Source organism: Cetorhinus maximus, chromosome 1, assembly GCF_964194155.1.
Source record: "Cetorhinus maximus chromosome 1, sCetMax3.hap1.1, whole genome shotgun sequence".
NCBI classification, from domain to species: Eukaryota; Metazoa; Chordata; class Chondrichthyes; order Lamniformes; family Cetorhinidae; genus Cetorhinus; species Cetorhinus maximus.
In genome coordinates this window covers 177,989,648-178,004,495 of record NC_135879.1, presented here as the reverse complement: position 1 = coordinate 178,004,495, position 14,848 = coordinate 177,989,648, and the positions used below count along the sequence as shown (strand labels likewise).

The window sequence follows — 14,848 nt, the reverse complement described above, 5'->3', positions numbered from 1 at the left end:
AGAAGAAACTTTGCCTGTGGTCCTGTTTTAAAAGGAATTGCATGATACATCTTAATGTTACTTTGCACTGTGTATGTGCTTTAGTTCAATGACTAATTTTCATGAGGGTTCTCTGGACTTCCACTCTTAACTTTGGTTGAAGATTAACGTAAACAGCTATTTCTGAAGTGTTTCCTTTACTATTACTCCCCATTTGTGTTACAGCAGGAGATCAGAGAACACCATCCCCTAAATCAACATAATTAATCAGGTGGGTGTTAATAACTGCCGACCTTAAGATAATATTGATATTTTGTTCTGTGATTGCAGATTTTTGGCTTCCTCATCATGATGTGTACAGTACTGGCTATTGGAAATAGTATCTGGGAATCTTATAAAGGGTACTATTTTCAAATCTACTTGCCTTGGAACCAATACTCGCCAAATGCTTCCTTCTCTGGATTTCTTATGTTCTGGTCATATGTGATTATCCTGAATACTGTTGTCCCAATTTCCCTTTATGTGAGGTAAGTTTTTTTAACTTTTAGTCCAGTGTTAGTTAATAAGTTCTTTGAGTGCATGTATCATTCATACCAGCAACATTGGCTTATGGACAAATATTACATTTATATCTTTTTATATATCTTTCTGGTTGCTTCTCTTCCATCGTCTAATTCTTTTTATCTTTTCTTTTTTTCTTTCATCATCTTTTTATCTGTTTACCTATAACTTTCTTCCTTCCCCCTCTTTTTGTAATTCTCTATTTCCGCTCCAAAATATCTTTATGTTTTCTGTGACTGTTTTATCATCTACTCAGCATTCTACATCAATTTCTTACTCATTCTGCCTTTTCTTTTTACAATTGTCTTCTTCCTGTAAAGCTCTCAGTTTCTCTGTAAAGCACTTTAAATCACAGAATTAAAACAGCGTAGAAGGATCTATCGTTTAGTTTCTCACTTTTTTAATGTCAGCTGCTCTCATTTCCTTTCGATACCTCTTTCTCACACTCCTAAAGCAGAGTCCTGTTCTCAGGCACCAGCATTCTCTTTAGATGTGTGCAGCCATGACAGAAATATTTCAATCACTTTATATGCACGGATATGAAAGACTGCATTCTCCCAATCCAGCCTCAGACTAGGTGATCTGTTTTTCATCCCTTTTTATCTTTGAACGTTGGGAAACAAGTTTTTGAGAGTCTGATGCCCAGCTGCTGTCCAGCCAACCTTGGAATTCCACTGAACAACTCTTTAGAAATTATATACCAATCAGTACTTTTAACAGCAAACGGCAGTTCACTTCTCTCAGCCATCTAGTAGTTGGGGACTGGGTCCAGAATCTGGTAAAAAGTATTTTCCAAGGGCCTGAGAGACATGGATAAACTTAGGATAGACATGGATAAAGTTTATTCCAGGGTGAACACAGAGGAAGTAGCAGTGGAAGGGGTAGGTGAATCTGCTTGATGAAAGTTACAAGCAAGTGGTCAGAGATTATCTTGTTTGTGAGTGAGACCATTTGAGTAGGATACATGGGAAAACCGAGGGAAGAAAGTTAGAAGAACATGGTAACAGCAGTTGACCATTCAATAAAAGCAGAAAGTGCTGAAGTGTCTGTGGAGAGAAACAGTTAACGTTTTGAGTCCAATATGACTCTTCTTCAGAACTTCAGAATATTCAACCCTCTAGTGTGCTGACATTTGCACTATTTAGTAAGATGCCTCACTTAGTGTCATCAGCAAACTTGAATATACAGCTCTATATTCCTTCATCTAAGCCAGCGATGAATATCATGAAAAGCTGAGGCTCTAGCGCAAATCACTGGAGGACACCACTAGTCACATCCTGCCAGTGGAGGGCATGTTCCTTTTTCTTCCTCTTTGTCTTCTATCTCCTTTCACATGTATGTAAAAAGGAAGAGATTGGGAAAAATAAACGAGTCCCTTAGAGGCAGAAACAGGAAAAATTATAACGGGAAAAAAGGATTGCAGAATGTAACTTGTGGAGTTTCACAAGATTTGGTACTTGGGCCTCAGCTGTTTACAATCTATATCAATGACTTAGTTGAGGGGATCGGGTGGCGATACAAAACTTGGTGGGAAAGTATGCTGTGAGAAGAACGCAAAGAGACTGCAAAGGATCTAGACTGGTTAGGTGATTGGGCAAGAAGGTGGCAGAGGACACATAAAGTGGGGAAGTGTGAAATTATTAGAAAGGATGGAAAAGCAAAACAGTTCTAATAAGTCAGAGACTAGTAAATGTTGGTTTTCAGAAAGAAACAAAGACTTGTATTTAAATAGCGCTTTTCATGACCACCAGATATCTCAAAGCATTTTACAGCCAATGCAATACTTCTTAAAATATAATCACTGTTGAAATGTGGGAAACCCATCTGCTCATTTGCGCTCAGCAAACTCCCACAAATAGCAATGTGATAATAACCAGATAATTTATTTTTATGATGTTGATTGAGAGATAAATATTGGCCAGAACATGAGGGGCAACTCCCCTGTTCTTCTTTGAAATAGTGCAATGAGATCTTTTCTGATGACCTGAGCAGACAGATGGGACCTCAGTTTAATGTCTCATCTGACCGTGCAAAGCTCCCTCAATACAGCACTGGAGTGTCAGCTTGAATTTGTGCTGAAAATTTGGATGTTCTTGCAAATGAATCACGGGAAGTTAACATTTAGGTAAGCAAACAACTAGGGAGGTAAATTATATGTTAACTTCTATTGCAAGGGGGTTGGAGCGCAAGAGTAAGGAAGATGCGCTGCCCTTGTGTAGTCGATTCTTGTGTTGCAAAGGCTGTCCAGTGAGGAGAGAATGAGCCTATATTCTCTGGAGTTGAGTGGTGATCTCATTGAACCGTATAAAATTCTACCTCAACTAGGTAAGTTATTCTTGATTTGGCCTTTACAAATCCATGCTGCCTCTCTCTGATCAATTGATATTTGTTCAAGTGCATAGTCACTCGGCCCTTAGGACAAGTTTTAGTGACAACAGACATTAAGATAATTAGGTCTATAATTTCCCGGTTTCTCTCTTCCACCCTTCTTAAATAATGCAGTGACATTGGCAATTTTCCATTTGTGGGGGGCAATTCCTGAATCAAAAGAGTTTTGGAAGATAAAGAACCTGCAATTTTGAAGGAGGGAAATGCTAAGGAGGACAGGAGGACATTGAAACAGTGGAGAGAAGGCAAGGGGATTTAGATGAAAATTTAAATTACTGAAGAATTGCTTGAAACGGGATTAAGGAAGAAGGATATCATCATGAGAAATTTGGGGTAGGGCTTGAGAGAAATGGCTGACGGAGTGCTTGCCCTATCCATTACCTAGACAAGCCACCGACACTTTTGTATTTGGAGTATTATAGCAACTAACTCATCTACTAACATATATCTATATAAAAGCCTTGCATCTATTGTGCCTCACATTGAAAATGTCACACTGAAGGTTTCATAAATACAAAGTACATTTTCATTTGCACCCGATTATCTTCAATATTATATTTGTAAACAGCAGCAATACTTTCCAAAATATTTTAAGTTTCGCTGAAAAAAGGGACATGCCGATGCTTTTCATCCTAGGCCTAAACATCTTCAGCTGCTTCATCAATCACCTTCCTTCCATCATAAGGTCAGAAGTGGGGATGCTCGCCGGTGATTACACAATGTTCAGCACATTTGCGACTTCTCAGATACCGAAGCAGTCCAAGTCCAAATGCAGCAAGACCTGGACAATATCCAGGCTTGAGCTGATAAGTGGCAAGTAACATTCGCGCCACACGAGTGTCAGGCAATGACCATCTCCAACAAGAGAGAATCTAACCCATCTTCCCTTGACATTCAATGGCATTATTATCGCTGAATTCCCCACTATCAACATCCTGAGGGTTACCATTGACCAGAAACTGAACTGGACTAGCCATATAAAGACTATGGCTATAAGAACAAGTCAGTGGTTAGAAATCCTGCAGTGAGTAACTCACCTCCCGGCTCCCCAAAGCCGTCCACCATCTACAAGGCACAAGTCAGGAGTGTGATGGAATACTCCCCACTTGCCTGGATGAGTGCAGCTCCAACAACACTCAAGAAGCTTGACACCATCCAGGACAAAGCAGCCTGCTTGATTGGCACCCCTTCTGCAAACTTTCACTCCCTCCACCGATGAACAGTAGCAGCAGTGTGTACCATTTACAAGATACAGTGCAGAAACTCACCAAGGTTCTAAGATAAAAGCAAAATACAGCAGTGCTGGAAATCTGAAACAGAAACAAAAAATGCTGGAAAAACTCAGCAGGTCTAACAGCATCTGTGGAGAGAAAGACAGAGTTAATGTTTCGAGTTGGGGGGGCGGGGTGGTTGCGGGGGGGGAAGGGTGATGGCTGCATTAAGTAATCTCAGCCAACATGGTACTCATCCTTCCCGAGCGCAGGAGGTCGTTGAACCTTTTTCGGCACTGGACCCATGTGCGTCGCACCACATCATGGGAGCTCACACGCTCAGCTACCTCCTCCCATGCACGTTTGGTCAGGTGGAGAGGCCTCTGTCTCCCGTCCCTCAGAATCAGGACTTCCCGCCATGCTGCCACCTCCTCCAGGAGGGCAGCTAGGCACTCATCCAAGAACTGAGAGGCACACTGCCCTACCCTCCGGCCTGGCCTGCTCCGCTGGCCTACCCTCCGGACTTGCCTGCTCAACAGAAGACCTCTGGTGAGCCCTTCTACCGGCCATTGTGAGTAACCTTGCAAAGGCTGCCAGGCCTTCATTTAAACAGGCCGCTTGGTCGCCATTGAACCCGGTGGTCTGTGCACGCCCACTGCTGCCCGCACATTCCCGTTATCCTCGGGAGTCGAGAAATATGCTGGGCGGGCCTTAATTAGCCCGCCTGCATAAAATGGCAGCACGGACCTCATCGCAGGCGCCGATCGGGCCCGCGCCCGCTGCTGCTTGGCCCGCCCGACCTGGGGAAAATTCCCCCCTAGGTTGCTGGGAGAGGCAGATCTCCTTTTCCCCACAGGAATGATTCCTGTCTCTCCCTGCCACCTGTCCACCATCTACAAGGCACAATCATACACAAGTATTGACTGTAGCTTTGTGAAACCAAATGATGTGGTGCTTCAGATCATCAAAAACATCACTGTTCATTGTGACAAAATATAACCATACTTCAGGTGCTCCTTTCAGCTTGAAAGACAAGTATCATAGATTGATCACCGTGGGTCATAACTTTTGGCACCCAAGAACATTAAAGGACAAGACTGCTGTGCTAGAGGAGGAAAGACAAGTTTTGATATACCTCTTGATTTATTCATCAGTTTACACACATTTTCACTGCTCCAGCAAGTCCATCAGTTTCATTACCAGAACTGATAAGAGTATGAGCAGTTCAAGTATATGTTAAGAAGTTCGCTGATTGTAATGCAATATATATCATAAAAAAGAGAAGTAAATTTAAGAAAATATTTTAATCTTACTCCTAATGGACTATTGTTTTATTTTGCAGGTAAATCGCTTTAAAGAAAATAATTGACTGATTTTTCTAATTATTTTTCACTAGTATTGAAGTAATACGCTTGGGCAGTAGCTTCTATATTGATTGGGATACCAAAATGTATTATCCAAAGAAGGACACTCCTGCATTAGCACGTACTACTACATTGACTGAGGAGCTTGGACAAATCCAGTATATTTTCTCTGATAAAACAGGAACTCTGACACAGAACATCATGATATTCAACAAATGCACAATTAATGGAAAAATGTATGGTAAGGAACTGCAAAATGCATTTAGTCTAGATGCTTCTGCAAAGCATAATTGAAGAGAATTTAAAGAGCATTTTCCAGATCTCTTTTTGTGATTTGTTCATGGGGTATGGATGTTGTAGGAAGGCCAGCTTATACTGTCTTCCCCTGATTCCCATAAGAAGGTGGTGGTGAGGTGCCTTCTTGAATCACTGCAATCCATGTTGTGTTGGTAAACCCAGAGTGTTGTTAAGGAGGGAGTTCCAGGATCTTGATCCAGCAACAGTGAAGGAGCGGTGGTATATTTCCAAGTCAGGGTGTTCTGTGACTTGGAGGGGAAGTTTCAGGAGGAGGCCGAGATGGATCATCCACTTGGCACTTCTGGCTGAAAATGGTTTCAAATGCTTCAGCCTTCTCTTTTGCACTGATGTGCTAAGCTCCCCCGTCATTGAGGATGAGAATATTTATGGAGTCTTTTCCTCCTGTTAATTGTTTAATTGTCCACCAGTATTCATGACTGGAAGTGGCAGGACTGCAGAGCTTTAATCTGATTCATTGGTTGTCTATCACATACTGCTTCAGCTGTTTGGCATGCAAGTAGTCCTGTTTTGTAGCTTCACCAGATTAACACCTCATTTTTAGGTATGCCTGGTACTGCTCCTGGCATGCCCTCTTGCAGTTTAATTGAACCAGGGTTGATCCCTTGGCTTGATGGTAATGGTAGATTGAGGGATCTGGTGGGCCATGAGGTTACAGATTGCGTTGAATACAACTCTGCTGCTGTTGATCGCCCACAGCATCTCATGGATGCCCAATTTTGAGCTGCTAGATCTGTTCTGAATCTATCCCATTTAGCATAGTGGTAGTACCAGATAACACTAGTATGTTTTTCCCTCTTGTTGGTTCCCTCACCATCTGCTGCAGACCCAGTCTGGCAGATATGGCCTTCAGGACTCAGCCAGCGCAGTCAGTAGTTGAGCCACTCTTGGTGATGGACATTGAAAGCTTCCACCTGGAGTACATTCTGTGCCCTTGCTGCCCTCAGTGCTTCCCCTAAGTGTTGTTCAACATGGAGGAGTACTGATTCATATGCTGAGGGAGGGCCGCAGGTGGTAATCAGTAGGAGGCTTCCTTGCCCATATTTGATCTGATGTGAGACTTCATGGGGTCCAGAGTCAATGTTGTGGACTCCCAGGGCAACTCCCTTCCGACTGTGTTGCGCCGCCTCTGCTGGGTCTATCCTGTCAGTGGGTCAGGACATCCCGAGGGATGGTGATAGTGATGCCTCGGACATTGGCTGTAAATCAGGCAGGTATGTTCAGCTCTAGTATGTCATTTACTCAGTTTTTACACAAGCTGAATGGTTCCTGGTTTCAAGTTTTCTTTTGATGAAGTTGTAGTGTGAAGAGGTCAATCATTTGGAACACAGTGCAAAGCTGGTCCAATTTTATGTCTGAGCAATAGGGTGTGGGAGTTCATATACAATGAGACTGTCCTGACATACACTTATTGATGTTGCTGTCTCGAATCTATTGACTCAGAGTCATTATGCTGATGTGCAAGTTGGTGACACTCTGATGCTTAAGGGAGGTGGAGCAGAATCTGAACAGATTGTTACTGACTTTGTTCACACCCTGTGGAGAGGTACAGGTTCAGAACAGGATTGGTGTGACTGATAGTGTGCCGAGTAAGGGGAACTGAGGGGAGAAAGAAATCAATAATCCACAGAAACTCGTTGCCGGCTCATTGATCTAGGGTATGATTCTCGCTTAGGGGTTTTTTTTACATTAGTATGCAAGAGGTCCTGGGTTCGAATGCCGGATGAGCCCTCACGTGATATCATAGAACACTACAGCACAGAAAACAGGCCATTCGGCCCTTCTAGTCTGTGCCGAAATATTATTCCGTTAGTCACATTGACCTGCACCTAGTCCATAACCCTGCAGACCTCTCCCATCCATGTATCTATCTAATTTATTCTTATAACTTAAGAGTGAGCCCGCATTTACCACGTCAGATGGTAGCTCGTTCCACACTCTCACCACTCTCTGAGTGAAGAAGTTCCCCCTAATGTTCCCCCTAAACCTTTCCCCTTTCACCCTAAAGCCATGTCCTCTCGTGTTTATTTCTCCTAATCTAAGTGGAAAGAGCCTACTCGCATCTACTCTGTCTATACCCCTCACAATTTTGTAAACTTCTATCAAATCTCCCCTCATTCTTCTACGCTCCAAGGAATTAAGTCCTAACCTGTTTAATCTTTCCCTGTAACTCAACTCCTTAAGACCCGGCAACATTCTAGTAAATCTTCTCTGCACTCTCTCAATCTTACTGATATCCTTCCTGTAGTTAGGCGACCAGAACTGCACACAATACTCCAAAGTTGGCCTCACCAATGTCTTATACAACCTCATCATAACATCCCAACTCCTGTACTCAATACTTTGATTTATGAAGGCCAGTATGCCAAAAGCTTTCTTTACAACCTTGTCTACCTGTAACACCACATTCAGGGAACTATATATCTGAACTCCCAGATCTCTTTGTTCCTCCGCACTCCTCAGTGCCCTACCATTTACTGTGTATGTCCTACCTTGGTTTGACCTTCCAAAATGTAACACCTCACAATTTTCCGCATTAAATTCCATCTGCCATTTTCTGGCCCATTTTTCCTGTTGGTCCAGATCTCTCTGCAAGCTTTGAAAGCCTTCCTCGCTGTCCACAACGCCTCCAATCTTAGTGTCATCAGCAAACTTGCTGCTCCAATTCACCACATTATCATCCAAATCATTGATATAGACAACAAACAACAATGGTCCCAGTACAGATCCCTGAGGCACACCACTAGTCACAGACCTCCAGTCTGAGAAGCAATCATCCACTACAACTCTCTGTCTTCTCCCACACAGCCAATTTCGAATCCAGTTTACAACCTCTCCATGGATACCAAGTGTCTGAACCTTCTGAACTAACCTCCCATGTGGGACCTTGTCAAAGGCCTTACTAAAGTCCATGTAGACAACATCCACAGCCTTTCCTTCATCTACTTTCTTGGTAACCTCCTCGAAAAACTCTACAAGGTTCGTTAAACACGACCTACCACGCACAAAGCCATGCTGACTATCCTTAATCAACCCTTGGCTGTCCAAATAATTATATATCCGATCTCTCAGAATACCTTCCAATAATTTACCTACTACTGACGTCAGGCTCACTGGCCTGTAATTACCTGGTTTACTATTGGATTACCTGGTTTACTTATCAGTTGTCTTAAATTGCTGGTGGCGTTTTTTAAAAAGTGGCCTGCACTGAGAGTGCTGCTTTGGGTGCACAGAATGTAAAGTGGGAGTTTGGCGAGTGAGGGAGTTCGGTGAGGGGATGCCCCTTTCTTTTTCTACCTTTTTAAGCCTCCAGTAGTTGGCTCTTACTTCAGTACAGGGGAAAAAGCTGATTGGTGAATAACTGATAAGTTATTCTACTTCTTCTAATTGTAATAAATAGTCTTTAAAGTCATGATATGGCAGGTAAGCTCGGCCGAGTAGAATGTACATCCTGTGCTATGTGGGCAATCATGGGTGCACCATGTGTCCTAGACAAACACATCTACAGGAAGTGTCAACAGCAGCAGAAGCCTGAGCTCTGGGTTTTGGAATTCAAGCAGTGGCTGGGGTCACTATTGTACATCCACGAGGCAGAGAACTACGTGGATAGCATGTTAAGGAAGGTGGTCATGCTGCAGTTTAGGAGTATACAAGCAGAGAGGGAATGGGTGACCGCCGGACAGTCTAAGCGAACCAGGGAGGTAGTGCAGGAGTACCCTGATCGTATCTTGCTTGCTAATTAGTTTTCTTTTTAGGTACTGGTGAGGGTGATGGATTCTCAAGGGAGTGCAGCCACAGCTAAGCCTGTGGCACCACAGGTGGCTCATCTGCACAGAGGGAAGGAAGAAGAGTGGAAGAGCAATAGTGATGGGGGATTCCATAGGGGATCAGACAGGCATTTCTGCAGCAGTAAACATGACTCCAGGATGGTTTGTTGCTTCCCTGGTGCCAGTGTCAAGGATGTCACAGAGTGACTGCAGGACATGCTTCTGGAGGAGGGTGAACAGCCAGAAGTCATGGTCCACATCGGTGCCGACAACATTGGTCGGAAGAGGGATTAGGTACTGAAAGCAGATTTTAGGGAGTTAAGAAAATTAAAAAGCGGGACCTCAAGAGCAGTAACCTCAGAATAACTCCAGTGCCATATGCTAGTATGGCCTCTGCCTGACTCCTTGAGGAGAAGGGGCACCTGGATGGAGCTCTCGCATAGCCACTGCAAAACCTTGCCCATGAATACTGATATGGAGTGCAGGACTGCGCGCATCTCCGGCAGAAGGATGGCATGACAGGTGATGTGTCAAGGCTGCAACAAGTCTCCAGGTGCTCCTGGATAACATTGTTATCCAGGACAAACATGTCTGCAGGAAATGTTTGCAGCTTGAGGAACTTTGGTTCAGAGTCATTGAGCTGGAGGCTGAGCTGCAGACTCTGCGACACATCAGGGAGGAGGAAAGTTACCTCGATGTTTTATACCAGGCGGCAGTCACACCACTTAGGATAGGTTCATCTGATTATTTGATCAGTAGTCAGGGACAGGAGGGTGTGACTGCAAGTGAGGCAGGTAAGGGGACCCAGAGGGCAGGAATGTGAGCCTCTGCAATTGTCCAATATGTTTGAGGTTCTCACAGTTTGTTTGGATGAGAGCAGGGGCTGCAGGGTGGATAAGCAAACTGACCATAGCACCGTGGTACAGGAAGCCATTCAAGTGGGGGGAGAAAAAATGAACATAGTGGTATTCGGGGACAGTATTGTGAGGGGGATTGACATCGTTCTCTGTAGCAAAGAGCGAGAGTTCAGATGGCTGTGATACCTGCCCGGTGCCAGGGTTCGGGACATCTGTTCAGGGCTGGAGAGGAACCTGCAGTGGGAGGGGGAGGATCCAGTGGTTGAGGTCCATGTAGGTACCAATGCACAGTCAGTATGAGGAGCTAGGCACCAAATTAAGAAGCAGAGCCTTAAAAGTAATAATTGGCATAGGACAAATAGGATTAGAGAAATGAATGCGTGGCTCAAAGACTGGTGTGGAAGAAGTGGGTTCCGGTTTGTGGGACACTGGCACCTGTATTGGGGAAAGTGGGATCTCTACCGTTGGGACAGTATACACCTGAACCGTGCAGGGGCTGGTGCCCTTGCAAGCCGCATAACTAGGGAAGTAGAGAGGGTTTTAAACTGAATAGTGGGGGCAAGTGATCAAATTTGGGAAGATGCGGTAAACCAAAGAGTAGAAACAAGGCAAGCGAGAAAAGTATTAAAATGGGAAATGAACTGACAGGAAGGGACAAAGAATACAAAACTGAGAGGAAATCAGCAGATGAGGCTAGACGCTACTAAAGTAATAAAAGTACAAAACTAAAGGCTCTGTACCTAAATGCACGTAGTATTCAAAACAAAACATTAATTCATAGCGCAAATAGAAATAAGTAAGTACGATCTGATAGCCATTACAGAGACATGGCTACTGGATGACTTAGATTGGGACCTGAATATTGAAGGGTTTGCAACATTTAAGAAGGACAGGAAGTTAGGAAAAGGTGGAGGGGTGGCTCTGTTAATTAATGATGGTGCTAGCACTTTAGAGAGGGATGACCTAAGTTCAGGAAACCAGAGTGTAGACGCATTTAGGATTGAGATGAGAAATGATAAAGGCAAGAAGTCACTTGTGGGAGTGGTATACAGGCCCCCTAATTGTAACTACATGGTAGGACAGAGCATAAAAGGGGAGCTTGTCAGAAAGGTACAGCAATAATCATGGGAGATTTAAATCTACATATAAACTGGAAAAATCAGATGGCAAGGCAGCATAAATAAGGAGTTCATAAAATGTTTTTGGGATAGTTTCTTAGCTCTGGAGCCAACCAGAGAGCAGGCTATACTAGACCTGCTATTGAACAACAAAATAAGATTAAGTGATAACCTTGAAGTGAAGGCACCCCCTAGGTAGCAACGATCATAATAGGATTGAATACTACGTTCATTTTGAGGGAGAAACAAGTGCATCCAAGACTAGTATTTTAAACTTAAATAAGGGCAGTTATGAGGGTATGAAAACAGAGCTAGCTAAAGTGATTTGGCAAATGAGGTTAAGGGATAGGCCAATAGAGGTTCAGTGGCAGACATCAAAAGGGATATTTTAGAATATATACATTCCAATGAGAAAGCAAAATTCCAAGGGGAGAGCCCACCATCCGTGGTTAACTAAAAAAGTTAAAGACAGTCTCAAACTTAAAGAAAAAGCATATAATTACGCAAAGACGGGTGGGAGGTCAGAGATTGGAAAGAATGTAAAGAACGTCAAAGAATGGCAAGAAGATTAATAAGGAGGGAAATATTAGAGTAGGAGAGAAAGCTAATATAAAAGCTAATATAAAGACGGAAAGTGAGACGTCTATAGATATTTAAATAAGAAAAGAGTTAACAAAGTAAACGTTGGTCCTATAGAAAATGCGTCTGGGGAATTGATAATGGAACGTAGGGAGATGGCGGATGAATTAAGCAATTATTTTTGCTTCGGTTTTCGCTGTAGAGGACACAAGTAACATCCTGGAAATAACTGTAAATTAGGAAATGGAAGGCAGGGAGTAACTCGGAAAAATTGCAATCAGCAAGGAAGTGGTATTGAGCAAATAGTTGGGGCTGTGGGCTGACAAATCCCTAGGTCCAGATGGACTTCACTCTAAGGTCATGGAAGAAGTGGCTAGTGAGATAGTTGATGAATTAGTTTTAATTTTCCAAAATTCCCTAGATTCGGGGAAGGTTTCATTAGATTGGAAAATAGAAAATGTAACTCCTTTATTCTGTTATGTGTGCCAGACAGACCAAATCTACAAGGGAAACTTGGTCACGCTATCACAACGGTTATGCAATTTGTTTTTATTATGAGATGTGTGTACTGAATTCCAAATACTGAATACCACCAAGACCTTTAGAGATTCTAAAAATTAAATTAAAATTTTTATTAACAAAATATAAAAGATTTCAAGTACATACATAAGCCTGCAAATTACTCACTACTGTAATTACTCCTAAAATTCCTAATTAACCTGACCCCCAGTTACACTCTCTTTAAGGCAACGGTCCAAAATAGATTTTAGATTTAAAACAAACTCAGCAAGTTAATACAATACCCTGGACAGTGGAATTCCAAATGGCTTTTCCCCAACTTCATTTTTGTTGCATAGCAGACTCATGCACAAATGCTGGATGCTTCATTAAGGCTATTTCACACACACCTTTTTTTAATTCATTCATGGGATGTGGCCTTCGCTGGCTGGGCCAGCATTTATTGCCCATCCCTAGTTGCTCTTCAGAAGGTGGTGGTGAGTTGCCTTCTTGAACCGCTGCAGTCCATGTGGTATAGGTACACACACAGTGCTGTTAGGAAGGGAGTTCCAGGATTTTGACCCAGCGACAGTGAAGGAACAGCGATATATTTCCAAGTCAGGATGATGAGTACTTGGAGGGGAACTTCTAGGTGGTGGTATTCCCATGTATCTGTTGCCCTTGTCCTTCTAGATGGTAGTGGTCGTGGGTTTGGAAGGTGCTGTTGAAGGAGCCTTGGTGAATTCCTGCAGTGCATCTTGTAGATAGTACACACTGCTGCTACTGTGCATCGGCGGTGGAGGGAGTGAATGTTTGTGGATGTAGTGCCAATCAAGCGGGTTGCTTTGTTCTGGATGACGTCAAAGCTTCTTGAGCGTTGTGGGAACTGGACTCATCCAGGCAATTGGGGAGTATTCCATCACACTCCTGACTTGTGCCTTGTAGATGGTGGACAGGCTTTGGGGAGTTAGGAGGTGAGTTACTTATCACAGGATTCCTAGCCTCTGACCTGCTCTTGTAGCCACAGTATTTATATGGCTAGTCCAGTTCAGTTTCTGGTCAATGGTAATCCCCAGGATGTTGATAGTGGTGGATTCAGTGAAGGTAATGCCATTGAACATCAAGGGGCGATGGTAAGACTCTCTCTTGTTGCAGATGGTCATTGCCTGGCACTTGTGTGGCATGAATGTTACTTGCCACTTGTTATCCCAAGCCTGGATATTGTCCAGGTCTTGCTGCATTTGGACATGGATTGCTTCAGTATCTAAGGAGTCACGAATGGTGCTGAACATTGTGCAATCATCAGCAAACATCCCCACTCCTGACCTTATGATGGAAGGAAGGTCATTGATGAAGCAGCTGAAGATGGTTTGGCCGAGGACACTACCCTCCCCTGAGGGTAGTGTCCTGTTAGATCTTACATAGCCTTCTGACACATAACCTTCCATTCTTCTTTATATATGTTTCTCTCCTTTTAATATGTAAATTCTGTTGTTCCGTATGTCTTTGAAACTGTATCTTCCTCATAATATCAAAACTTTCATGTTGCTACTATATATTGTCAGTTGCCTTTGGGAAAAATAAATACATTGTTTAGCTTTGCTTATCTGGCTAGTTGTAAACAGACTAAGATCCCTTTGAAATCCAAATCTCCCTTCATTTATCTAAAAGTGCAAATTATCTTTGCACTTTACATGCTAAACCAGCGTCCATGTTTACTTATTCGCATGTCAAGCACTTAGCTTCTTTTGATGATTTCAAACTTGCAGTCTGCTTGGCTACAAAATACAATTAAATCACACACAGATCCAACTATATTTACCCCCATAAACCTATTTCACAATAAATCAGAAAAATATTATGAAAATCATGTTAGTTTCATGACAATTCTAAAAGGGAGGGAGACAGAAAGCAGGAAACTACAGGCCAGTTAACCTAACACTGGTCATAGGGAATACGTTAGAAGCTATTATTAAAGGTGTCATTGCAGGGCACTTAGAAAAATTCAAGGTGATCAGCCAGAGTCAACATGGTTTTGTGAAAGGGAAATCATGTTTAACCACTTTACTGGAGTTCTTTGAAGGAGTCAGATGTGCTGTGGATAAAGGGGAACTGGTGGATATACTGTACTTTGATTTTCAGAAGGCATTTGATATTGGCATGGATACAAGATTAGCTAGCTAACAGGAAGCAGAGAGTTGGCATAAATGG

At 43.0% G+C, this 14,848-nt stretch overlaps 1 protein-coding gene across 1 annotated transcript in view; it reads left to right on the top strand.

The window, feature by feature from the left end:
* LOC144685630 (putative phospholipid-transporting ATPase IM) overlaps positions 1 to 14,848 on the top strand; it is a 329,489-nt gene that overhangs the window by 135,258 nt on the left and 179,383 nt on the right. The window contains exons 12-13 of the mRNA XM_078550359.1: positions 310 to 506; positions 5,536 to 5,744. Coding sequence (XP_078406485.1) covers positions 310 to 506; positions 5,536 to 5,744 — 406 coding nt within the window. The remainder of the gene's footprint in view (positions 1 to 309; positions 507 to 5,535; positions 5,745 to 14,848) is intronic.